General features: G+C 42.2%; 1 protein-coding gene across 1 annotated transcript in view; it reads right to left on the bottom strand.

The window, feature by feature from the left end:
• The window catches only part of KPNB1 (karyopherin subunit beta 1), a 48,620-nt gene extending 25,954 nt beyond the window's left edge, over nucleotides 1-22,666 (bottom strand). The window contains exons 1-12 of the mRNA XM_054992793.1: nucleotides 22,424-22,666; nucleotides 20,695-20,753; nucleotides 15,762-15,944; nucleotides 15,237-15,437; nucleotides 13,913-14,065; nucleotides 11,521-11,580; nucleotides 8,572-8,661; nucleotides 8,362-8,472; nucleotides 6,616-6,717; nucleotides 5,344-5,568; nucleotides 3,736-3,927; nucleotides 2,861-2,991 (exon numbers count right to left, since the gene is read on the bottom strand). Of these exons, the coding sequence (XP_054848768.1) occupies nucleotides 2,861-2,991; nucleotides 3,736-3,927; nucleotides 5,344-5,568; nucleotides 6,616-6,717; nucleotides 8,362-8,472; nucleotides 8,572-8,661; nucleotides 11,521-11,580; nucleotides 13,913-14,065; nucleotides 15,237-15,437; nucleotides 15,762-15,944; nucleotides 20,695-20,753; nucleotides 22,424-22,463 (1,547 nt within the window). The 5' untranslated portion in view covers nucleotides 22,464-22,666. The remainder of the gene's footprint in view (nucleotides 1-2,860; nucleotides 2,992-3,735; nucleotides 3,928-5,343; nucleotides 5,569-6,615; nucleotides 6,718-8,361; nucleotides 8,473-8,571; nucleotides 8,662-11,520; nucleotides 11,581-13,912; nucleotides 14,066-15,236; nucleotides 15,438-15,761; nucleotides 15,945-20,694; nucleotides 20,754-22,423) is intronic.
• Between the last annotated feature and the right edge of the window lie 3,669 nt (nucleotides 22,667-26,335).

The following is a 26,335-nucleotide window of genomic DNA, read 5'->3' as shown; positions in this document are numbered from 1 at the left end:
AATCCGTATCAAGTACATTTCCACAACAATGCCATAGGGTAAACAGATACAAGTTTAAAAAGAAACAGCATTAGCAAGAATCCAATACAAAGTAGAAGAAAATACTGAATCAGAACATAATCATTTCTAGGACTGACATTAGACCACTTAAAGCACAAGTAGTACATAGGAGTACATATTTAAAGCAACAGATATGTAAGGCAACATAATGGTGAAGTCTATGGTCTAACTCATTAGCGAAGCATCTGAGACCCCCCATTTGAGTAAAAAGCCTTTTTGAATAGTTCAGTTTTGCATCATTTGTGGAAAGCCAGGAGAGTGGGGACTCTCCTGACCTCCTCAGGGAGGTCATTCCACAGTGTAGGGGCCATCACAGAGAAAGCCCATGAACAGGCTGCTGTTGATTTCGCCCATGTGCAGCCTGGCACCTGCAGGAGACCCTGTTCAGACGAGCGAAGCTGCCATAGAGGAACATAGGGAGGGAGGTGGTCCCGCAGGTATGCTGGACCAAGGCCATGAAGAGCTTCGTATGTGATAACCAATTCCTTGAACTGAGCACAGCAACTGATAGGTAGCCAGTGGAGTGACTGCAGGATGGGAGTGATGCTCATGCTCCTGCTCACTCCTGATAACAGTCGAGCTGCAGCATTTTGCACTAATTGGAGCCTCCTAGTTAGCTTAGATGGGAGACCAATGTATAATGCATTACAATAGTCAAGCCTTGATGTTACCATAGCATGGATCCAGGTGGCCAGGTCGGCTGTGTCAAGATTAAGAAGCCATCTTCCAGGCAAGAGTGAGGTTGTAAAAAGCATTTTTTGCAGCTGCCTTAACTTGTTTTTCTAGTAGCAGCGCTGGATCCAGTATAACTCCTAGGCTCTTAACTGAGTTAGTGAGGGTCAAACAAGCTCCATTGAAAGTGGAGAGTACAGTATCCTTCAAGATCTCTGCCAGTTATCAGTGACACTGTATAATTTGTTATGCAAATATGCTCTCTAACACTAATTTACTTACTTCATTTATACCCCGCCTTTCTCCCAAATAAGGTCCCAAAGTACCTTACATAATTCTTTTCACCTCCATTTTATCCTCACAACCACCTTCTGAGGTAGGTTAGGCTGAGAATGTATGACTGATCCAGGTTCACCCAGCAATCTTCCATGGCAGAGTAGGGACTTGAACCTGGATCTCTAAGATTCTAGTCCAATACTCTGTTACACCATAGTGGCTCTTGTTCACATTGGTTTTGTTGATCCATTACTTTAAATGTTGGTGTACTTTGCCTCTTCAATTATCAAAAGCTGCAGATCCTTGCTTTAAAGCTTAGTACATATCTGTAGCTCATCTTGCTCTCAGTATTTGGCTAAGCCATATGATAAGATCCACCCCAGAGGTTTCCTTCCATTAAGTGGGAATCACCTCTTTCAACAGAAGGATTCCTCACATAGCAGAAAATGGATCCTTGAATTCAACTCAGCTTGCATTCACTGCAATTTCTTTGAGAAAATTTGTAAGCTGGATACCAACCAAAGGCCTGGGTGAAAAAGGATATTTTTACCTTGCACCCACAACTGTAAGAATTGTTTTTATCCAGCACAAGAGATGTGAAAGTCTAGGAAAAAGAACTCTATTCAAAAAAATTGGATTTTTGAGGTATTTGCCTGCCCTATTACTGTCTCCAGATATCCGGATTCAGATTCACACAAAAAATCTACATTTTTTTTTCTCTTTAAGAGTAAGTGAAATGAAAGACAAGCCTTGCTCAAAATATCTAGCATGAAATCATTTATGAATCTACAGCATTAGATGATGATTCTAGTACATACTGTAGATACACACATTTTAATTTTTTTATTTAAAAGTAAATAATCTGGGCAACCATATGCTATACTCTGTTTAATGACAATACATTATCCAATGTAATGAAATTTAACGGATGTCTGGAGACAGTAATAGGGCGGACAAGTACTGAGAAGTCAGCCTATCCTGGAAGGGGTTGCAATACCCATGAAGAGACAGGCTTGTAAGCTTAGGAGTACTGCTGGATCCTGATTCACAGCTGGAGGCCCAGACCTCCTCTGTGGCATCGTCTTATTAGCTTCATCTGATACAACTGCTACAGCTATTCCTCGAAAAGTTTGATCCACCCATGGTGATCCCTGCTCTGACTACATTCAGGTTAGATTACTGTAATGTGCTTCATATGGTACTGCCTTTTAAAATCATCTTAAAACTTCAGCTTGTCCAAAATGCAGCAGTCAGGCTATTGTTAAAGGTGGGATACAGGGATCACATCAGCACAGTACTGAAAGATCTGCACTGACTGCTCTTTTTTCTGGACACAGTTCAAAGAGCTTGAGGCCAGAATACTCAAAGGATCACCTCCTCTGATGTTGTTCAACCCACCAGCTAAGATCTGCTTTACAAGCTGTCAATGGTCTGTTTTTATTGCCTAGGTTTTTTATGTTGGATTTTAAATAATATCTTTTAATGTTTTGTTTTTATTATTTGTATTTTGTAAGCCTCCTTGAACAGATTCCTAGAGAGGCAGCGTAAAACTTTTCTAAATAAAAATATCCAGATATGCTGGATATCTTGTCTATTGTGAAAGTATAAGAGGTTTTGTCCAAATATCCATCTTTGTCTATTGCAGAAGTTTTCTTCCTTCAAACTTTCATTTTTTCGAGCTCTCAGATGGTTTAAAAAAAGATATATGTGCCATAGTAGCAGAGGGTGAAGCTGTTTGCAACGCTCTCTCAAGTATTGGGTATGCTTACATTTTTTCTTAGAGAAAATAAAGACATTTATATATATATACATGATGTGGCAAGACAGCAGCTGAGGGCCACTTTACACTTACCTGTCCGTGGTCTCCAAAAGCTTTTGGACTATTAGTTCAAAAGAAGAGGATAAACAGTATGTTGCTGGCTCTTCCTGATCATCAGATACATCTGCAGCCTCATAAGCAGCTTCTGCCAAACTGGTAAAAGCCTGAAAGAAAGGATGTTACAGTTTAGGAGCTGCAATGTTCACCTATAATCCTTTTCTAGCTTGCAACAGCAGCCCCTCTAGTACAAACAGCAAAGAACCTAATGACATCTCTTCAATTATCTTTTCCATCACACCAATCTCTTTTCCACAAGCACCAACCTGGATGCTGGCACCAACCTGGTGGAACTCTGTCTGCAGAAACTCAGGCTCACTTGGGTTTCACCGAGTTTAAAAGACAGAGATGTTTTGCCAGGCACATGGCAATTTGAGGCAAGTGAGCCGTCAAACTGGCATCCTGCCATGGGGGGGGGGGTCCCTCCCAACTCTATATTCATCTGGTAATTGGCCACCCTGCCCCACGGGTTTGTTCAGACTGAACAGGTGGTGTAATATGTGTCCGGCTATTTTAAAGGACTGTATTATTGCATGATGATTTTTATATTTTATGCTACTATGTTTTATGATTGTATTCTTGTGATACACTCTGAGCTTGCTTGTGGGAAGAGTGGAATATACATTCAATTAAATAATAGATAAGCATTATATATACCCAACTTGCAACTCTCTTATGCATAAGAATCAGCATAGTCACTACCCATTATCTTACAAGTTAATAAAGTCAACCAATTACCTTTAGGAAAAGCATCTGTTTGCACATCATATGTAGAATCTTCCAATACTTGCCCCTTTCCCTAGTGAGCTCTACATTTCAAACCTCACCCCAACCATAAGATCCTGCCTTACCCAGCACACATTGGAAGCCACTCTTGGCTCTGCACTCAAGCCTTCGATTAGACACTGCAGCAACGGAGCAAGGTAAATATCATTGATGGCAGCTTCAGGGAGCAGCTCACAGATCCGACCCACAGTCCATGCAGTCGTGTCCCTGACCACTACGCTAGGGTCCTTCATTAATTCTATTAGAGTTGGCATAGCCTAGGAGACAAAAGAGCAGTTAATCTCAAGTCATATAATACACTGCAGCTGGACTCATTTCAGTCAAAGAGCTTAGAAATTCATATGAACGCAAGTGCTATGCTTGATCAGGTCTACTGTCCCGCCCTAGCATCCTGTTTCATAGAGTGGCCAATCAGTTGCTCTGGAGGGCCAAAACAGAGCACAGAAACAAAAACATCCCCCTTTGATGCCGCTTTTTTACCATTGGCAGAGGTTTACTGCCTCTAGATGTGGAGAATCTCTTTAGTCATCATGGATAGTAGTCACTGATGCGCCTACTCTTCATGAATCTGTCTAGCCTTTTGTTAAAGCTACCTATGCTAGTGACTATCATGACATGCCCTGACAGAAAATTTAATTACTTGTTGAGTAATACTGCCTTCTTTGGGGTTCTTTTCAGCTATTCTGATTCAATTGCCCAACAACTTCACTGGGTGTCCCTGACTTCTAGTATTAAGGAAGTAAAAGCTCTCTCCAGCTCTGTTTTCTCTACTCCAGGGACAAATTTAAGAACCCATTTAGAAAAAAGATGACTAAAAAAAAATCCAAACTCTTTAGCCTTCCTCACAGTCCCTTAACCATCTTGGTTGTCCTCTTCTGCACTTCTTGGTAAGTTATGTTCCTGCTTCATGAATCCCAATAAAAACATGAGTATCATTCTGGTACCAGAAAGAACTGTACAGCAATACCAGAATAAATTAAATATATGTCCCACTTTCCCATTATACTATCCTTACACAGACTCATTAAGAGTTTTCTTCCTCAGTCAATGCTAGATAAGGGGGGGAAGGGTATTTATTTTAAAAGTATGTAGTCGAGACCCCCCCAACCGACTCCTTTAAAATGCTACTTTCACGTTAAATTGCAAAAACATTCTAATGCTTTACAATAAAGGCAATGAGTCTCATTGACAGGACCTGGTCATGCATTAATGACTACAACAAAAAGCAGGCTACATTGAAGCTTGATAACTGTTCTCAGTCAAATTGATGGGAGTGCTAAAGATGCAGACACGGAATAGGATACCAAGGTACTGTTCCACTGGCAGAGGAGGGAAGGGCAACTTCTACAGATTCTGCCACTGGGGGGGAAACCTTTCCCTCACTCTGGACCTCATGTTTTTCCAGAGGATCCTGTGACCCCAAAACCAGAAATTCAAGGAACTCACATGGCTGAGGCAGCGGGGAGAGGGGAGGCAGGGAAGTGGCACTCTGTCAACTTGACTCCCCAGGTGGCACTTTAAATCCAAACCATTTTTCCCGCTTCCCCAAAGGCAACAAAATTATTTCTAATCATTAGCTGAATTATCTAGCAAGCTAATCCCTGCACTACAGATCTCCTCATAGTTCCCTGGAGTCTCAAGCCAGCGTCCACCCCAACCTTAAAAATTCTCACCTGAATAACAAGGGGTTTGAGCTGATTGGGCTCTGGTCCTTCCAAAATGCATCCAAATGCCATAACAGCAGCGTCTCGGTATCGCCAGTCAGGATTTTTTATGTGTTCTTTGATGAAAGGCAGAACGTGGGGGACAATGTCGTCTTCACAACAGTTAGCCAGGAGCATGAGGCAGACTCCAGCAGCTTTGCAGGGATTCCAGTCATCATCATCATCATTTTCATCCTAAAAAGTCCAGGGGTGGGGCACAAGAAGAGACAGCATTCAAGTAAATCTTCCTTTCTATACCCTTTTTTTCCTGTACTCTGCAGTCCTGGACAACAATCTTACTTGTATAGTCCAGCAAGGAAAGACATTCCAGTATGCAGCCAAAGCAATAGTCTGAACTGGAAATCTAGGCCAAAACAGGAACTATGTTTCAAGTCAGTCCTACCAACCCACACACCTACATGAGCTAAGAGAAACTATTAAGTCCTTGTTCACTAGCAATTGGTATCATAACTGCAAGGCTACCTCTTCACATTTTAAATTACTGTTTATGTTTTTGAACACTGCCATGCGGCAAGTGCTCTGCAAAACACAAACATTTTCTCATAATAAATCCCATTGTGAATTGCAGAGTGGGGTTTGATGTGCACACTCTACGTCCATAAAAATGCTAGCCAAATTCCAGCTTTTCCCTGTTGTGTGCTTAAGTAAAAGCAGCAAGATTGGTGGTAGGATGAATGCCTCCACTGAAGTGGGATGGGGTGGAATAAGACACCCCCGCATTTAAATTAGACCCAAAGATTTCATGTTGTGGAACGTGCCACTTTTGAGGCAAGGTACACCAGAGAGAGAGAGAGAGAGAGAGAGACAGACAGACAGACAGACAGACAGACACACACACACACACACACACACACACACACACACAAGTCTCCAGTCTCATATATGCAACTTTTCTAAAACTCTCAAATTTTATAAAATGCAGCAGTTCAATACCAAACAAGCAATTAATATCCCAGGACCAGTCTCAAGTCTCAGATAACCAAAATGGTGCATCACTAATCAGCGTGGTGCATGATTTTTCATCACTGACCAAAGTCTGTCATGGATATTTCAGAGCCTTTACCCAGAAGAGTCACCAAAGAAGCCAGAGAACTAACGATAGCGGGTTATTATTTTGTTGTAAGTACACTCTACTTTTCAGCAGAAATGGACATATGTTCTAGGTGCTGCAGACACTGAATCTTGGTACTCTGGAGAGTGGCATCAAAAAAAATCACTTACCTGCTTGGTCAGTGTTTGCGTGAGAATTGGGATGAGATACTGTAGAGCGCCTTTAGCATAGAATTTGCTAGTATGCTCTGGAGGCCTTCCTTGTTCTGCTGCCTAGGGAAAAATGTAATTGAGACATGTTGGTTTGAGTAGACAGACACTTAAATACCACACATTTTGTAAAGATGGCACTGAATAACAACCCCGACTTTAGGTACTGATCCATCTGCATGCAGCTGGGAAAGAACTGGAAAACAGGGTGGATAAAAATCAATGATTTTAAAAAAAATTTAAAATGGATTTTTAAATTTAAATCAGGTTTTTTAATAAAATGTTTTTTGAGGAAAAATCTATCTAAATATAGTTTTCTATGTAGGATACATTATAGTCCAAAGGTTATCATCAGGAAATAAGGATTAGTTTTTAATTATGTAGCATGAGGCTGTATATTCATGCAATGTTTAAATTTTTTGGTAAACAAATTCCATTAATCCATTCACAATGTTATGCTCTTCCAGAGGTTTCTGTAAGATTATTGGGCAATTTTTCTATCAAGAAGATATTTCCACTGATGCTTGGTTTACAGTTCTCAAAACTGAAATTTGTATCTGCAGAGATCACGTCTCTTCTTCACAGCAAAAAGGTTATAAAATAAACATACACAGTTGAGAAAAATACCTTAATCCCACTGTCCTGTCATATATGTCTGTCTATATATCTGCCATAAGTATTCTCTGTACTCTGTATTGTGTGTGCTGATCCTCTGAGAGTATGTGAAGTTGCATATTGGGGCCTGTCTAGCTGGGAGTTGCTTATTTTACAGGAGCCTGCTGTAATGTCTACTTTCGTTTTCACAGCTGCTTGAGAATGTGTCCTTGAGTGCCGGCTTCTTCCTGTGAACTGAAAATAACTTCATCTCTCCTACAATTCTTCTATCTTCCTGCCTCAAACCCGCTCCCCCCCTTCTGGCTCCTTCGTGCCAGAATCCTAATCATCCAGATCCTAAAGGCGGGAACTTTCCCAATAACTAACCCCTCCAACCTTACTCACATCACTTCTGCCAATACCCTTGTCTGTGTATGCTGATACTGATGGATCTCTAATAAAGTAATAAAGTAACTTTAACACTGGAGTGTGTGCAGTGGACTACTATGGGGATCTAACTGCCAGAACCTGACATTTCCTTGCAAATCTTTTTACAAAGAACCGACCACCTTACCTCCTAAGTACTAAGTTTCAAAAAATTCAATGAATAGAGGATTGTTGGGAGTAGAATAGATCTGCACAAGAAGCTAAATGTGAGGAGTCTTTATGTAGAAAACCATGATTTAAATCTAGTCTTACTGACTAGTGATTTAAATTGTGATTAAATCATGATTTAAATTGACTGGATTTAAATTAAATCCACCCTGCTGGAAATAGATCCCAGTTCAGCCAAGGACTTCAACTATAACATGTCTGCCTACACACTACATCACTGTCGTTATAAAGAATGAGAAAGTGTGCAAACTTACTACTTACTTCATGCACGTTCTGTCACAGTGGGAAAGATCGCTGTTCACAGAACATTTCAGAAAGTTCCATGTCCTGGATTCACTCCCTATTGGCAAGGCTTGGTCATTCATAAGAGATCTATGTATCACCATTATCAGAGTGGCATGCTATCTAATCACGGACCAAAGTCTTTCGACTCAAGTCAGAATTAGCATCTACAATCAGTCTCAATTTGAACAAGCTGTCGGCAAGCTTCCAACTCACCTCTGATGCCTCAATAGCCAGGTCCATTTCTTCATCGCAGACGTTTGACCAGAACTCGATCCCTTGCAGAGCCACCTCATCGATTTCACTTTTCATGGCTTCAATTGTGATCTTTGGGAAAAATGAAAGGCCATCATTTGCGCTCTATCCAGAGAAATACTTGTAAGCAGCTGGACCTTCTGCTCTCAGCCCCCAAACTTGAATACTCACAGCGAAAAGTGCAGGACCCATATATGTCTCCATGTACTGGTAATAGAGTGACATAATCTTCACCAAGTTCTGTAAGGCAGCTACTCGCACCTAAAAATCCAGAATAGAAAGCAATTATCTCCATGGACACTTTCAGAGATAAGCAGCTTTACTGGGAATCTAGTTACAGTGCTGGAATAATGGCCTAAAAAATGAGGTTCCAATTATAACAGCGCTTCTTAACTGTAAATGATAACGTTGTCAAGCATAAAGTGGCAGGAAAATAATTCTGTTACATTTTCTGCCAGTGTCACAGCAGCAAAGGAGCAACGCCAAATTATTTACATAAAAATTCTACATGAATGCAAGGAAAGAAGTAGTAATAGCATTATAAGTTTGGTTTGGTCTATGAGCATGTATACAGAGCACAGGGCAACCACTTAGCCCACCATCATACTAAAGCATCACCCCTTGTGAGATGTCCATATGGCTAAGATCCAGTTCCCATTTCTTAAAGCTCTCATTTTTTAGCACTGAGACATGGGATGATTTCAGACATTGTGCTAAACTAGTTTGATTCAGCTCCTGATTAATGAGGGCCAAACGCTTGTCACTTCATTAACTCTGGGATTCTTATCTTCTTAACTTGTGAATCCTGACTTTGTAGCCACTCTAGTTGACTGTTACATATGAATACAGGAATCCTGTGTACTTTGGTAGCACTGTCTCCGGGGCAGAGGTTTGCAGCTGCAGAGCAGCAAAAACCATCACACTTCTTGCTGCAGTCTGCTCTCTCAAACAAACCGGGATTTCCAAGCAGATTCTTGCTAGCCATCTGCAATGCTAGCCACAGCTAGTTCAAAAAGTTTAAGCTATGGCCAATGACAACAGTAACACCTAAATGCTTACAAAATCACAACACACAGTACTGTTTCATAAGTCCTTGAACAGACCCGAACATTTATAATTTCCAAGTTACAAATTAACCCAATATGCATAAAACTAATCTTCCAAATGGACAAATTTCCTGCTGGCACTTTACATCTCCTTGTTCAGATTTCCAAGCAGGTTAAGAAACCTGTTATCTTCCGTTTGACCAGACAACCACTATCAAGTGACTGTCAGATGAACACCATGGCAAATGGACATATGGGTTCCCTATTTCTTAACAGTAACAAAGTCAACTTTGATACCTCATTCCTGAAGCTAAGTTATTGTGTGCTGGCACTCAATAAGGACTTTCCTTTCAACGGCCTCTTGTTCTTTTGGAACTGTATTTTAAATCATTTCTATTCCACTCAACACCAAAGGCAATCAAGGCTACTTCCATAGATTAAAAAAACTGCTAGCATTAAATAGTCCCCTGTTAGAATAGCAGCAGTAAAACAGACATCACACACACTAAAATAGTGACACTATTTAGTAGCTTCAAAACAGCAGCAATATAATTTGAATTAAAACAGCAAATGCAGTTATAAAGTTAGACTCAATGTAAGGGCACTAAAATAATCAACAGAAACAATTTAAAACAGAATAGTATAGAGTATAAAGATTTAAAGATTGAAGAAATTGGTAAAGATGTAAAAAATACTAACACATTTATGGGATCACTGTCCCATTTGGTTGTAAGACAGAAAGCATATCTGAGAAGTTAGAGAGCTTTGACAGTGCTCATTCAGGCTCTTGCAAGCTACCACATATGGTTGGAAAGGATCTGTCTGCAAAATCAGAGTTGATCACTTCAATTTTTGTGTCAAGCCTGGCAAATGTGAGGATGGTTAGATGATTAATGATTAGCACAACTTGCTTAAAAATGGAACCTCCAAGTAAAAGGATTGCTAGGTAGGAGAAAAGGGGAAAACAGGGAACTGAACACTGCTTGCCATCTTTCAGGCAGCACCTGGCTGTCACTTGCATACACAAAAATGCTGTGCTAGACAGACCTCTGAGAACAACTGGCACACATTGCCTTTACAGCAGCACATTGTGTTTGCTTGTAACTGAAACCAAGCTCTAGTCTTTGATTTGCCTCTTGTGCATATTTTACTTCTCCTTTGCTTCCCAAAATATTGCCAAGTCACGTATCATTTCTGCAAACACAACACTGCAAAAAATGTAATCCCTAGCCCTTCTTTGGCCATCTTCCATTCTGGCTACAGCAGCCTTCTTCTCTGATTTTACTGAGCTATGCTTGTTTTGTGCCTCAACACCAGACCCCACCTCCAAGAAAACCCGTCAAAATAATTCACCTCCCTGTTCAAAGCTTCATTGAACCCTCTTTGCCCATATGCTGGACAAACCTGTTCTTATCTTCAGACTTCTTCACTCTTCTGTCCTTACTACTCTAGCCTGCCACTGTCTCTCTCTACCACTGTCAACTGTCCCCAAAAAGCCCAATAATTTACAGACTCTGCCCTGCCTCCCTTGTAGTCCTCTATCTGAAGTCATTGCCTTAATATGTCTGTGACACTGCTTTGCCCTCTTTCATCAAATGTTTTCCCCCTTTCTGTGAGGCCTTTGGGGTTACCCCTTAAGGCTTTTCTCCAACTGTAAATCAAGTTTAAGAAAACGTAACTGCACTTACTCATGTTTAGCTCTTGAACCCTCTTCTGGCTCTCTTACTCACAAAGGCAAATTTAGATTGTAGTCTCCTTTTGGAGAGGGACCTGCTCCCCTCAACCTTGTAAAAGCAGCATGTACCCAGTGGACATTTATTTATTAATAATGGTTTGCCAATTACTGTCAAAAAAGGTTGGATCCTAAAGAACCATCTTGCTAGATAAGGCACTTTCCTCCAAGGGGACAGCATCTTGCATCAAGGAAAGGCTCCTTCTACTGGAGGAAAATGCCTCTATTAGTAAAATGGATCCACTAGATATGCCCATCATTTAGGAAGTTTCCCATTCTGGCATTAGAAAGAAAATCTCAAGGTTTGGCTAGCTCCATATATCAAGACCAGCATCAGCTTACCCTTGTATCCGGACACTGTGTTGCTTCACAGACTACTTGCATAATAAAGTGCCTTTCAGACTGGGAACAGGAAAGAAAAGGCAAAATTAGGCTTGAACATGTACATCGTTTTCTAGCATGAATGTGTTTTTCCCACTCTTGTTAGAACCACCCAAAACTGGGCTTCAATTTAAAACTGTACTTTTTAAAATACAAGAGCAGACTTGTCTAGGGAAACATGGAAGGCTGAAACAGAGAAGCTTCAAAATTCCAAGAGATCGGGTCATACGTCAGATAAATCAACCATCAATTTTTGTTCTTAAATGTGGCACATCAGAAAGTAGGCAAGCAGAGGCTATAATCATCAATCTTCTTTTTACACTGACCATTTTCCCATTAGACAAAAATTACAGTATTTCAGGATAAGCACTGAAATAAGCACAGGAATACATCATACATGCAGTCTTTTACTCCATTCTGGTTTTCTAAACAGCCTATGACAGAATGAACACTCTATTCAAAACTATAAAATGACAAACAAGAAAGAAATGGGAAATTAGCCAGCCATACGTTTCCCATTAAAGCACTATATCCACAAAAAATAATTTTGAAGCCCTGGTCTGCAGTATCAAACCAAAAAGTAACAAAGTTCAGGACACTTTTCATGAAGTGGAACATATACCAAGGCATCTCCTCTTGTTAGGAACTGTTAGGTAAGTTCATGATTAATTATGTTTGCCATTCAGCAATAAGGGTTGTAAGAATGGGTTCTAAGAGAGCCAGTGTGGTGTAGTGGTTAGTATCAGACTATGATCTGTGAGGCCCAGGTTCAAATCCATGCTCTGCTATGGCAGCTCACTGGATGGCCCTGGGCCATTCACACACTCTCAGCCTAACCTGCCTCACAAGGTTGTCGTGAGCATAAAATGAAAGAGGACCATGATGTACGCCACTTTGGGTTCCCATTGACGAGAAAAGATGGGGCATAAACAAACAAAACATATATTCCTAGATAAGAACTTCCATTTCCATCACACGAAACAAGCATAATTTTCATTGTGGTATACTGACAACTATCAACAAGTTCAAACACTGCATGAGGCCCTGAAAGTAATGTCAGAAAGTATCATGTTTCCCATGGTATAAGAAAGTGTCCTTTATCTAGAACCATGAATAACATTTGAATATTTACCAAACATACATGCCTGACATTTCCAGTGCCTTAAACAGAGCTCCCATTTGCCACAACTTAGAAACAGACTACAGCACAAAATTCCAGCTGTGTGTGCTGGAATTTAACAGCGCCTGTTCTTTTCTAGTACACTGCAGCTCTTTGAACCCAGAAAATTCTCAGATGTGGGTACTATTGGCAGGAAGATTACTTCAGAGCTTCAGTTTGCATTGACTGGGATATTTGGGCCTTTCTGAAAAACAGCAAGTCTTCATGGAATACAGACTCCTTCAACAAATGAACCTTAGGGAAATTGCATCCATTATAATATCCAAAAGAAATGGCTCCCTTCTGGAATTGTTTACAGAAAAGGAAAGGACCACAGGCCTGCTCCTAGGCTTCCACATTTATGCTTTGGCTGATTAAAAACAGATCTGGCCCTTAACAACAAAATTCTAGAAGCAACATTAAGGCCTGGACAGTTGTCATTTGCACTTTTAATTATTTGTGTGGACTGCAAAGTATTCTAAGGGCTCAGAAAACAGTAAGAACACTGTTTATGTGCCCAAGCGCATGTTATGCTTTCAAAACAAGTACCAACCCTCTGAACTCTTCAATTTGCACACTTACTAAATGACCATAGTACAGTGCTCAAGATCCCATCCGCACTGCACAGGAAAACAAGCGTGCAACCATTTCAGTACGGTATAAACGCGTACTCAGAGACAAAGTCACCCACTAGTGCTGTCACAACCCAGTAAGGGTAGAAAATGCAAACCAGGTTTCATAGTAGTTTGCTTAGAAAGCAAATTGTGAGCCCTGCATACCCAAGAGATACTGCAGTTCTTCCCATATGCTGAAGCAATTGCCAACACAACAGCATGGAAGGATGTGTTCTCTACAGCTAGCTCACAGCTGCATTGTTCTGTAGGAAATATTACAGAATATCTTCAGGAACTAGGGCTAAGTTTGCTAAAACTCACTAAAATGTTTTGGTTTAGTTGATGTAACATTAGCCCTCAATGTTTATATATCATCAGACAGATCTTTCACAGCTGGCTTCTAAGAACTCAAATCCAGGTCTCAGCAGATCACAAATGTGCATCAGTAAATTCAGCGTGGTGCATGGTTTCTCATCACAGACCATAGATTTATTTCTTTTTCCCTATGATCAGCCCACATAAGCCTTGCATTTCTCTCCTTCCCCAACCCTCCCACAGCCAAACATATTGATCTACTTACCTCTTTGTCAAAATTTGCTTTGGTGAATTCCAAAGAGTTCAGGAGTGCATTGGTAGCTGCTAGCTTCACATTATTACTTGGTTCTTCTTTTCTCATGCCCTGGATAATGGCTGTCAAGATCTCATTAGACTTGTCCTGAAGCTGTTCTGGGTCCTGAAAGCAGGGATCAGAACAAGGTATACTTCACAAGGAGCAATTCTGCCTCCAGCTCAGCATGGAATTATATCAACAAGAGCTTTGTCATCAGGCTGCTACAAAAGCATGCAGGTGTCACATAACAGTTTAAGGCACAACTTACTCAAGATACAAGTGAGGGGCTGTGGCTATTCCATGCAGGCACAGAATCCATTTAATTTTGATTTGTTTTTTAAAGTTTACTTTGAATTAGCTAGGGCCAGCAATGTGCCATATTCTGTAGAGAATACAGGTGAAAGCCCTTGAATATTTGTATGTCAGCAGTAGAAAAAACAGTGGTGCAGCAAAGGAGGAATTAGAAAAGAGTAGTTATGGCAAGAGGACCAGTATAATACCTATAAATAGGTAAGGAGTAGTGGAGGAGGCTACATCTAGTTGAATTCCTATCAAGGCTCCCAACTCTGCTTATCAAGCATCTTTTACAAGCTTTTTCTTCAGCACAGTGAGGGCTGGAGATCATATGCCACAAATCCTTCTTCCATGAGTAAAAGTTGCAGATATACAATACCCACACCTGCAGACTCTGTTAAGATTGAGAACAACTTTAGGTATGACACAGATATCCTATCCGGTATGAAGCACAAGTGCTTTGCCCTCGGTCTCTGCTTCCGACTCATCCAAAATAAAACTACCTCTTCTCTCCCCACAGAATCAGTGGGGTAATGCATCATGTGATACAGGAAGAGCCTGCATATATTCTGCATATTTTGAGCCAGGGCAAATCCAAAAGATCAAAACATGCAAACAGAAGAGCCACACGTATGCACTTCTTCTACCTCATACTTCTGAGATAAACAGACCAGCTGAAGAAGACTCTAAAATATCACTGACACACTCCCTCACTAACTGGGCTCCTGCTTCATTTATAGTTCAAGACTTGTATTCAATCCTTGACTGGGGGTGGGAAGGAAATAGAAGTTCATAAAAGATGTGAAGAACTTCTGTGCACACTCAGAGACACTATCTTTCTCCTGTGTATTACAGGGTTCAACCTTGGCCATGGAAGCAGACACAGTGAATGAGCCTATTGGGTGGAATTTCTGGTTTCAATTAAGCCATCAAGAGCAGAGAAGGAGAACAGGTATAGGAAAGGAGCAGGAGCACTGCCGATATGCCTGATAGGACTTACAATATCCTGACAGATGTAGCCAATTGCCTCCAATGTTGACTCTTTCATATGTTCTGTGCTGTGTTGATTTGTAACATTGGCTACCAGTTGAGGAATGAGTTCAGGCCACTGATTCATAGGGATTTCTGCACAGGCGATGCCAGCAACGCACTGTGAGGCTGAGCTGGGCCTGTAAGTTTCGGTACCCAGAGTTTGCAAAACCTGTAACAAAACAAAGAAAAGGATCACTGCACCATCAAAAGACACCTGGAAAACACCTGGCTCCGAGAATGAGGAATGTTAAGAGCTGCAACATTTGTTAGATAGTTTAACATCGTAAGAGTCAAGAATACAATCTCAACCTCCAATTTTCTTTTCATGGCAACAAACATTTATCTGAGGCTAGAGAATGAACAGAAAAAGAAAAGCATACTGAAAAGCAAAGCATCATAACACTAATGCAGAATATCATGTATTCACTACTGGAAAGCAGGACAAACTCTTTGAACAAGATTAATGCTAAGAAGAAAAGTGGTTTTTACATACATAATTTTTGACTTCTCGGCGAGCATTGGCATCGATTGCAAGCCATCTTTGCTGGTGTTGGGCCTTTACATCAGGATCTTTAGAAGTCAGTGAGTTCTTGATCTGCAAACCAGCTGCAACTCTGGCAACCTGGCTGTTTCCTGGGTTTGCCAGCACTCTGGATAGTTCCACAAGGAAAGTGGGCTAACCAACAAGATAGAGAGGTTAGGTTACTGACAGGAGCTAAATCTTGAGGGAAGAAAGCATTATATCCATGCTTCAGAGAAATTAACAGCCAGTACTTTTCAGCTGAAGGTACACTAATTGTTGAATAATTTAAGCTTTCCAGGATGAGTGTACACGTGCTCCCCTCTCCATGTATAGTATTTATTTTCCTGACTAGTTACTGTGTTAGTACTTGAATGGTACAGAATATTAATAAAATCTATTCCAGCTATTCCTACTTGCACAGATTAATAAACAAGAGGGTGTGACTTTTGCAAGAGTATTCAGTGACTTTCCTGTCCAATGCCAAAGTTTGAACCTTTGTCACAAGAACTAGTCCACATTCAGTCTACTACAGATTTTTGTTTTTTTTCTTCAGTATATGCAGAAAGCATCTAGTAAGAGTTCTTACACAATGATCACACTAGGACTGAGTCTGTACACTGACCCTTTACCACATGCTTCAAGCCCCAGGTCTTTACATTTAAAGCCCTCCAAATTTACTTCCAATTATTCCTCCCTCACAGTATAAATGCTTTTCTCTCATGTTCCATTCCATACACTTTAGAGTTTTCTCCCAATTAAAACACTAAATTCAATGCATACAGTTTATTGCAAGGATGGCTAAAAAGAGAGTATATGTAGTACTCCCCTCCACCACAAGCACTGACATAAGTTTCTCAGGATTCTAGCAAAATTTCATGACTTTTGGAAGAGGGGATGAAGACATTGTTTATCTATTATATAGAAACTAACACACACTGCCACTCATTGCTCCTTGTTTCTCAAGTGGGTATAATGGACAGTAAAATTTATGCACTCAACAACGATGCTTTCTGATTAAGATATGATAGGAAAATAGCATAATACTGAACAACTGTACTTTTGGCTTACTGTATGTATCAGTATCAGATACACTACAAATAATAAGCAAATGTGTGGTGCCCCTTTAGCAAAGATGACATTCATTGAGCACGTCCTGCTATAAAAGACAAAAATCTGTCTTCAAACTGAAGGCCTGGAATTCACTAGCAACCATTTTTAAAATCAACTAAATGGCACACACTTTGGGTGTTTGTGCCAACATTATCACCTAAAATAAGTAAACTTAATAAGGTCATCAAATGACTTGTGTGTGTTACTGTCATGAACAAATATTGAGGTACTTGGTCAAACCACACCACTTATAGCCAAGATGGTCATGAGCAAGGGAAAAAAAAGATGCAGATATCAGTAAGGGTACAAAGGATAATTTGCTTTAAAGCACCTGACAATTTAAAAAACCCTCTTGACTTCCAGGAAGACCAACAAGACAGGCCATGGAGTAAGTTTTGACCCCAATTTATTGCAGGGAAGAAAGCATTCTGAAAGGCTGCATAAGTGTAAAGATGGGAAATCTGGGTATTGGAAAAGCTTTATTTACTTAGCCTGTATGTGCAAAGGTTGGGACAGAACAAGATTCTCGAGGCTCAAACTCAGTGTTTCATAAGGAAAGTGATTGGTGAGCTGAATGTAATGGGGCTGAGCTGCTGGGCTAGAAAAATGCTATTAATCCGAGAACACCAACATCAGAAAGATGGTTATTGGTGTTCATAAGAATCTGCCAGGGATCCAAATGGTGACTGTGGGAATGGCGAAGGCTTTAGACACAGATCATAGGTTGTTTTTTTTTAAAACTATCTCTGAATAGCAGAACCCCTGTCCATTATTATATACCATTTTTGAAAATGACTGATTTCAAAATTAAGTTGGTTTGAGGCTGTTTGAAAAAACACCCAGCACACACTTCTTGAGCATATGGATCTGGGCAGCACTTTTCATGCATAGCTTATGTTTAAACAATTTGATACTGGAACACAAACTATTTTCTCATCCCTACTGCTGAGTTCCAAGACAGCTTCATATACCTCTGCATCTTTCAAACCATTTTTCTAATACTGTGTACCCTAGCTTACAATACAAAAATCCTTTTATCATCTTATACCTGGTGAGATATAGACAACTTCTACCTTTCACCTAAAGTAGTGTTGTAAAGGAAAGTACAACAAGACAACGGAACATAATCTGGACCATAAACTGTTAAAGAACACATCCTCTCCCATATGTACAGCAGGAGAGAACCTTTGAGTGGTTGAGAATTGGGGGGGGGGGCGCTTCAGAAAATGACTCAATGGCTCTGATGGACTTGGTAAAGAAGTTGTAAAAACTTTACAGAGCTCGACCAGACCATCTTTGGTCTTGTCCACATTACTTCCGGAAGACAGTGGGTTGGAGGAAAAACAGATGAGTTTCTTGTTCAACAATATAGTTTGTATTATTTTTAAACATATATGGACCAGCAAGGGACATAAAAAGGTAAGCAGCAGCTCATCTATGGAAAAAGAACTTGTAAGAATTTGAGCTCTTGACCTCTGGGGTTCCCCAGGAAGAAAGGGAGTGGCCAGTGCTACCCTTTCACTCAGCAAGCAACAATTTTATTTCAAATATCTACTGCCAATTCTACAGATGAAAACACTCTGGAGAATTATCAGCAGTACTACACTTTTATTAAACAAAAAGTCATCCCCATTCACTTCTGTTCTCAAAATATGCAGAAAATGAGCTAAAGAGCTAGAGACACTTTGCATGGAAAACAAGCAAGCAGGTAGGCAAATCATGAATTTACCTCTTCATGTATAATTCCACCCTAACCCAGAGACACACAATTAAGCTGAACTCACAAGGACAGGATGATGCCTGAGGCCCAAACATTTTGTGATGGTGGTTTAGAATTGACTAGTTCATATTTCTAAAAGTGCTGACTTCTTGTCACCAAAGGCATCTAAAAACTTGGCACTTGTACCTAGGAATGGCAAATACTTTTCAACTCATAGCAGGAGTCTCAGTAAGTGCACTGGTTGATTTGCAGCATGAACCTGTTTCTCAGATGGTTTCCTTATTGTAACAGGGTCATGGACCACCTTATTACAAATGGTTATTTTAAATGTGATCTCTTATGTATATCATACCTTTCAAAAATATGAAAAACAATTTCTGACATTGTTTCCTAAGAATTTGATTCCTTTTTTTACCTATGAGTAAAATATTTGGAGGAAGCAGGGAGATAACTGGTACTGATTTTTTCATTTTTATAAACTCAGATTTTAAAAATTCATTTAAAACTAATAAATTGTGAAAGTTTTCAGACCCATGAACAAGATCTCTTAAATTAGGGGCAATACTAAATTTATATTACCATGGCACATGGTGAAGACTGAACTGTCCATGGCGTTAATAATAAAGTATGTCGAGATCTTTTTAAAATGCAAGTTCATGTAAGTGTCACCAAATGTCTTAGCACAAAACAGCCAGTACCATCACAATGCATCATCACAGAATGCGACCCTGCAAATTAAATGTAATCAGGGAAAGAATGTTTTAAGGAGCTATATGAAAAATGAAAAACTAAAGTAACAGGACCTGAGGGCAACAACAAACTACCCACTGAGTCAACAATACCAATTTAAACCACATAAGTAGGTTCTCTAAGGCTTGCAGAATTGCTGGAGCCTATCCAAACCCTCCAGGAGCCCCATAAGGCATAATCCTGGAGTCTGAGCAGTTGAAGAGATGAAGTATCATTTAAAGAGTCTCTCAAGGGATGAATGCCACAAACAGCAATACGTCCGGAGTCATTTCTATTTAAACAAATATGGACTAGTTGATTTGGACATGTTGTCAGCATTTTCAATGTATGCTATACAATCTTTCCTGAATACATGGAGCTTTCTAAGCAGCCCATGGTCAGCAACAATGATTTAGGTATGAGAATTCAGAAGCAGGCATATAGTATCATTCTTAGCTGAGCTGAAATAAGTGTCAGTCTTTTTTATCCTCTTTTCCTTTGACAAAAGGAACTGGACTATCTACTTTCATTCTCCATAAGCACATCATTCAAGTTTCCCTACATTAACAAAATGAGCTATATACCTGCTTGGCTATAACCTCTTCCTTACTGTACTCCTGGCTTTACCACACTTCCAGGGATAGGGATTATTATTTCAAAATTGAAGAGATGAAAATTATTTTTATTTACGTGATTCAACAGCCCAAACAAATCCTGAAGCAAAGACCTTTGGTGGAAATTAAATGGGATACAATGCAGCTTATTCCAGGCGACCAAAAACGTCAAGAGAAAACAAGGATAGGGAGCTGGATCAAATTAGAAAATACCCGAACCGGGTGGGTTGGGGAGTGGAAAGAAGTGGGAGATTGCCCAGAAACCTAATATATCAAGCCATAAACCAAATTAGAAAGAAAAGGCAGCAGGAAAACGAAATCTAAAGTTGTCCCCTTCTGCCAGCAAAGAGGCGAAAAGGTCCGTTGTAGGCCGCGGCCCCCGCCTCCTCCGGCTGTCTAGCGAGCTACACTCATGCCGGCTTCCCCACATGGCCGGCCCCGCCAGCCCCATCCATCCTCCCTCCCCCGCACAGCCTTTTCCCTCCATGCATGCAGCGCGGCGCAGCCAAACTGCCCTCCCCTTCCTTTTCCCTCCCGCGGGCCCGGCTTGCCTTCACGATTGGGTGGCGCGATTCTCAGGCGCGCTGCCATTGGCTGCTTTGCTAACACCCCCTCCTTCCAAAAAGAAACCTTTCGGTTAGGCTGCGCCCCTCTATGGCGGTTCGGCCTTCACATACAGGGAGGGGATCCCGCTTTGGCGAACCCCACCCAAGGCCAGGGTTTCTCTTACCAGGTTTTCGATAGCCGCTTGCTCTAGGAACTTCTGAGCCGCCTCGAGTTCTGAGCGGTCTGTAGGGTATCAAAAAGGAGAAAAGGGAAGATACACGGGAGATGGGGGGAGGTGTCAATATCAGCCTTCAGCACAGCCCCACCATTTGAAAGGGGGGCGCCCGCCAAGAAACCTTTTCCGCATCGCGAATGCCTCTTTCGCAGCACTACTCCGCAACACGCCGACCGCCCCTCCTAATGCTTAAAATCTGGGCAATTCCCCTCATAAAAAAGGGCGGCCTGCTTGCCTCCCCTCCCTGAACAGAGGGGCTTCATGACTCCTAACTAAACTAACTTTCCACTTGCAAGAAACGCAGAAATATTCGAAAGGGAGAGGGGAGAAAGGAAAATCCTTTTCTGTACCACACACCCGAGTTGAAAGGGAAAAGGAGCGTTTTTCCACAAGCAGGAATGGGGGGGGGGGCGCTCTCCCTCCCCTCGCCCTACAAATGCAGCCGGGCGCTCAGAAGCATCACTGCTCGCCGCGTCCCCCTTCCACAGAATAAGACTCCCGTCTCGTGCACTAAAGTCAGAAACATGCACTAAACTTCTACCGACTTCTGCTGTAGCATGACATTCCCCCTCTTCCCCCTACACACCGCTATACAGTTCTCATAACTAGCTACAGCTCGTTGGCCATCCGACCGTTTTGGGCCTACACTCAAGCCGGGCAGGATCTTCTCTCTTTGACAAATCCCAGCCCCCAATGAACACACGTACACCTCCATCCACGTGCATTAATTCCTAAGGGTAACAAGCACCCCATCACTGACCTCCATTTACCTCCCCTCTCCTCCTTTTTTATACATGGGAGACCCTAATACTCAGTTCACGTGGGACCTCTACAAGCTAAAAACCCTATCTCCCCCCACTGCTAGATTCCACCCACATAGGCCACCCCCCTCTCGTCTCCTACCCCGAGGACTGAAGACACCCCCTCTCGCTGCCAACACCCCTGCCCCACAGCGGACGCAAGAGAGAAGATTCGCCTCCAAACCTTACCCTGTCTGCCTTAAGAGGCAACCCCGTGGCCATCCTTCACCTCCAAGGACCCCATCCATCTTTTCCGTTCGCCCTTCCCAAACTCGTCCCGCTCAATTTCCCCCTCCCAAGAACACTCTAGTGGGAAGCCATACACGAGGATTAATTCATCTTCCCCACACCACTCTGACCCCTCCCAAGATATGGCCGTTGCACATGCTAAAGGGGGAATCTCTTACCAAGGCGCGCGCAGCCCCCTCCCCCCCAGGATTGCCCCCAATTCTACTCCTAGTCCCCCTACGAGGAGGAGGGAAGAGAACACCATGCAGCACTCAATTGTACCCCTTATTCCCACACGTTTGGAGGTGGTAGTGAAAAAGAATCACCATAGCAAAATGGAAGTGTGTTTAACCGGGAGAGAATTCCCCTCCCCATGACTAACCCCAAACCATCTCCATGTGTGCGAGAAGAGGGGGGGCCGCTTTCATTTTTGGTCTCCGCCAATAACCCCCCCTCCACCCCACCCCTCCCATTCCCCACAACAAAACTATCCCCCCGCACGCACGCCTATCCGCCTCTTCACGAAGCTCCCCCCGCCCAGGGACTCCCTTCTCTCCAAGCCGCCCTCCACATGGAGCGGCCTCCTCACCGCCGCCTTCTTCCCCTCCCTCCCTCCCTCCCGCCCGCCCGCCCGTTCACCCTCTTTTTACCTGGCGAGACCGTCTTCTCCAAGATCGTGATGAGCTCCATGGTGGTGGTGGCGGCGGCGGCGTGAGGCGAGACCGGGAGAAGGGGAAGAGGAAAGGGACGAGGAAAGAGAGGAGCGGAGTCGCGAATCGCCGCCGCCTGCCTCTCTCTCCCCCCCTGCGTTCGGTCGGCCGGGTCTCTCCCTCTCCCTTCGCGCTCTTTACTTCTCCCTCAGCTGCCTGCGCGGGGCGGACCCCACCCCTCCCCCCCGGCGGAAGCGGCTCAGCTCTCCTCTACTACTTCCCCTCCCCTGCCCCCCACACAACTCCTTGTGGTGGCGGAAGAGAATGAAGGGAGAAAGGGAGGAGGGCTTGAAGGGGGAGCGCGCGGCGAGGTGACGCGAGATGATACAGCGAGCCGGGCCGAAGAGAAGGAGACGAGAGAGAGCGCACCCTCTCGCAGCCGCCCTGAGGGGACGCTAATTCGCTCTTCTGCCTCCCTTATTCACTGACTGGACTGGGGGTGCGCAGGCCTGCCAGGCCCCGGCCCGCCTTTAGACACGTTAACGTTCTTGCGTCACCAAGCGTGCTCACGCAAACACGCTCGCGTTTCTTTCGAGACGGTCTGAATTGAAGCGCCTTGTTTTCCTGTCTCCGTCCCTCTCATATTTTCAACGGGCCAACGCCTGCCTTGCTCTCCCCTGGGTGGTGATTGGTCATGACCTCGCACGTCATGCCGCTAGCAAACTGGGACAAAAAAGTGTCGTGTCTCTTGAACGCGCGCTCTCTGCACATTTACATGGGAATAAGGCCGGTTGAGTTCGGTGGGGATGATTTCTGAGGCCCTCCTTAAATATTTATCGTCCTTACCCATCTTGGCTGTTAAAATCAAGTAAGGACCACGAAGTGAACCACCGAGGTCTATTGTAAATTAATCACTAACTCAGGGCATCTTTCCCTGCGGCTCAAACAGGCAGTTAGCCGTAGGCCAGTTAAAAAAACTGACAAAAATGATGTGGCCAATTATTGCCCAGTCTAACCTGCCTTTTCTGGACAAAGTAATTGAGAGAGCAGTAGCTGCCCAACTCTAGATCTTTTTGAGAAATGCTTGCACTCTAGACCCTTTCCAATCTGGATTCAGATCAGGTCATGGGATGAAAACAGCACTAGTGGCATTAGTGGATGATCTCCAATTAAATATGGACAAAGGCCATGCCTCTTTATTGCTCCTCCTGGATCTGTCTGCCGCTTTTGACACAGTAGACCATGCCATCCTGTTGAGGCGTCTAGAGACGGAAGTGGGCATCGGCGCCTTGGACAGGTTTAAATCATTTCTTATGGGACAGACACTGCTGTCGGAGATCTCCAGAATGGGAACTATCTTGCAGGGTTCCACGGGGAACAATCTTATCTCCTATGCTATTCAACCTCTATGTAAAGCCTTTAGGAGAACTCATTTGCATCTACGGAGTTGGATGTCACCAGTATGCAAATGACACCCAACTCTATATCTCACTATCCAGGTCCCCTCAGGATGTCTTCTTACCTCAACCTGGCCACCTGGATCCATGCTATGGTAACATCAAGACTTGACTATTGTAATGCACTATACATATGTCTCCCATCCAAAGGAACTAGGAGACTCCAATTGGTGCAAAACGCTGCAGCGCAACTGCTATCAGGAGCGAGCAGGAACATGAACACCACCTCCATTCTGTAGTCATTGCATTGGCTACCTATCAGCTACCATGCTCAGTTCAAGGTATTGGTTATCACATACAAAGCTCTTCATGGCCTTGGCCTGGCATATGTATGGGACTGCTTCCCTCCCTATGCTCCTCCATGGCAGCTTTGCTCATCTGAACAAGGTCTCCCGCAGGTGCCACCCTGCACATGGGCAAAATCAAAAGCAGCCCATACTCGGGCTTTCTCTGTTGTGGCCCCTACCCTGTGGAACTGCCTGCCTGAGGAAGTCAGGAGACACCCCCACCCCCACCCCCACTCTCCTAGCCTTCTGCAAACAATGCAAAACCAAATTATTCAAAAAAAGCTTTTGTACTGTAGGGAGGGGCTCTCAGATGCTTTGCTAATGAATTAAGGACCATAGACTCCACCATGTTGCTCTACTACCTATAACACAATAAACGTTTATATTTTGTTTTTTAAATAGCTGTTGCATAATTTTATATCAATATGTAGTATATATACAATATTAATATATATTAAATAATTTTATTGTATCACGTATTATACTACTGTACATATCATTTACCATGAATGGTAATATGTCCAATGATACACTAACATTAGTAATGTTCCAAAAATGTTTTTATTGTACAGGTGTTTCTCTGTAAAATGTTACATGCACTGAATTGTACATACATGTGTGTATACATACATATGTGTGTATATACATACCCAATAGGATGTTTGTGTGTTTAGTGCACTACTAATTGTAGTAGTAGTAAAGTGGCAAGTAGCCAGGAGTTCAAAGGGTTTTGACATTAATTCGGTCAACACTAATTGCAGCGACCATTGGGATATTATCTTCCCTGTGGGGGGAAACAAGTTCTTTAAACCTTTCATGAACAGTTTTGAGGTGTAATGTGAAAACATTGTTCTTTTATCAATAGGCATGTAGAAAGCTGAAATGGCTGCCAGGTAAGCTTTCACTGATGAAATGGAGAGCCCTTTATTCTTTAATTCTAAAAGAAATTCTAACACCATGGCCAGCGGGCAACTATATGAATCAACTCCCCATTCTGATGCCCAGGCCGCAAATCTTCTCCATTTGAGGTCATAGGAATGCCTTTTGGTGTTCAAAATCACTTCCACCACTCCTGTCGGCAAGCATCCTATAGCCTCAGTAAGTCCTGCAGTTAGTTTGAGTTTGTTTACAGCATAGTGAAACACTCCAACACAGAGGAGTTGGCTGTGTTAGTCTGTAGTAGCAAAATAGTAAAGAGTCCGGTAGCGCCTTTAAGACTAACCAACTTTACTTTAGCATAAGCTTTTGAGAACCACAGTTCTCTTCATCAGATGAGAACGAAAATAGAATTTGGAAGCCAGGACTGCAGTGGAGGTGAAGATGAGGTGCCTGAAAATAGGAACAAGGAATGGAAGACTATATCAAAGATACATTAATCTCAAAAGTTTAAGCCAGAAGACAAGGAGATGCTGAATCATAACATCACAGAGAGATCTCACAAGCTATAAAAAAAATGAAAAAGGTAAAGCACCAGGCCCAGATTGTCTAACCACTATGTATTATAAATGTTTTGAAGAACTGATGCTGCTGCTTTAAAAAGAAATGAATAAAATAAGTGAAGATAAGATTTTACCTGAAATGTGGCAGGAGCCACATATATCGCTGATTTATAAAGAGTGAAGTGATCCAATGTTACCTCAATCGTATAGACCTATTTCGCTGTTGAATGTGGACTATAAATTATTTACCTCCATTTTGGCAGAAAGACTTAAAAGATGCGTAGCGAACATAATACATCCTGATCAGACAGGTTTTGTGCCAAAGAGATATATGAATGAGAACGTCCAATTTGTAATTGACGCAATGGAGTTAGTTGGGGGGGAAAGGACACAAGTCGGCATTTGTCTTCCTAGATGCTGAAAAAGCATTTGATAATCTTTTTTACATAAAATAATACAAAATCTAAACTGTGGCTTAAAAGTTTGAAAATTTGATTTAAAGGATTTATGCAAAGCAAAAGGCAAAGATTTTAATTAATGGAGTATTAACAGAAGTATTACAAATAGAAAAGGGCACTAGAGAAGGATGTCCGCTGTCACCACAACTATTCATTCTAGCAATGGAAATTTTTGTTTCAAAGCTAAGGCAAGACTCCAAAATCAAAGGTTTGGAAGTAGATGATGAAGAATTTAAATTGAAATGCTATGCAGATGATGTGCTGTTGACAA

Source organism: Eublepharis macularius, chromosome 12 (genome assembly GCF_028583425.1).
Source record: "Eublepharis macularius isolate TG4126 chromosome 12, MPM_Emac_v1.0, whole genome shotgun sequence".
NCBI classification, from domain to species: Eukaryota; Metazoa; Chordata; class Lepidosauria; order Squamata; family Eublepharidae; genus Eublepharis; species Eublepharis macularius.
This window is presented reverse-complemented; position numbering and strand designations above follow the sequence as displayed.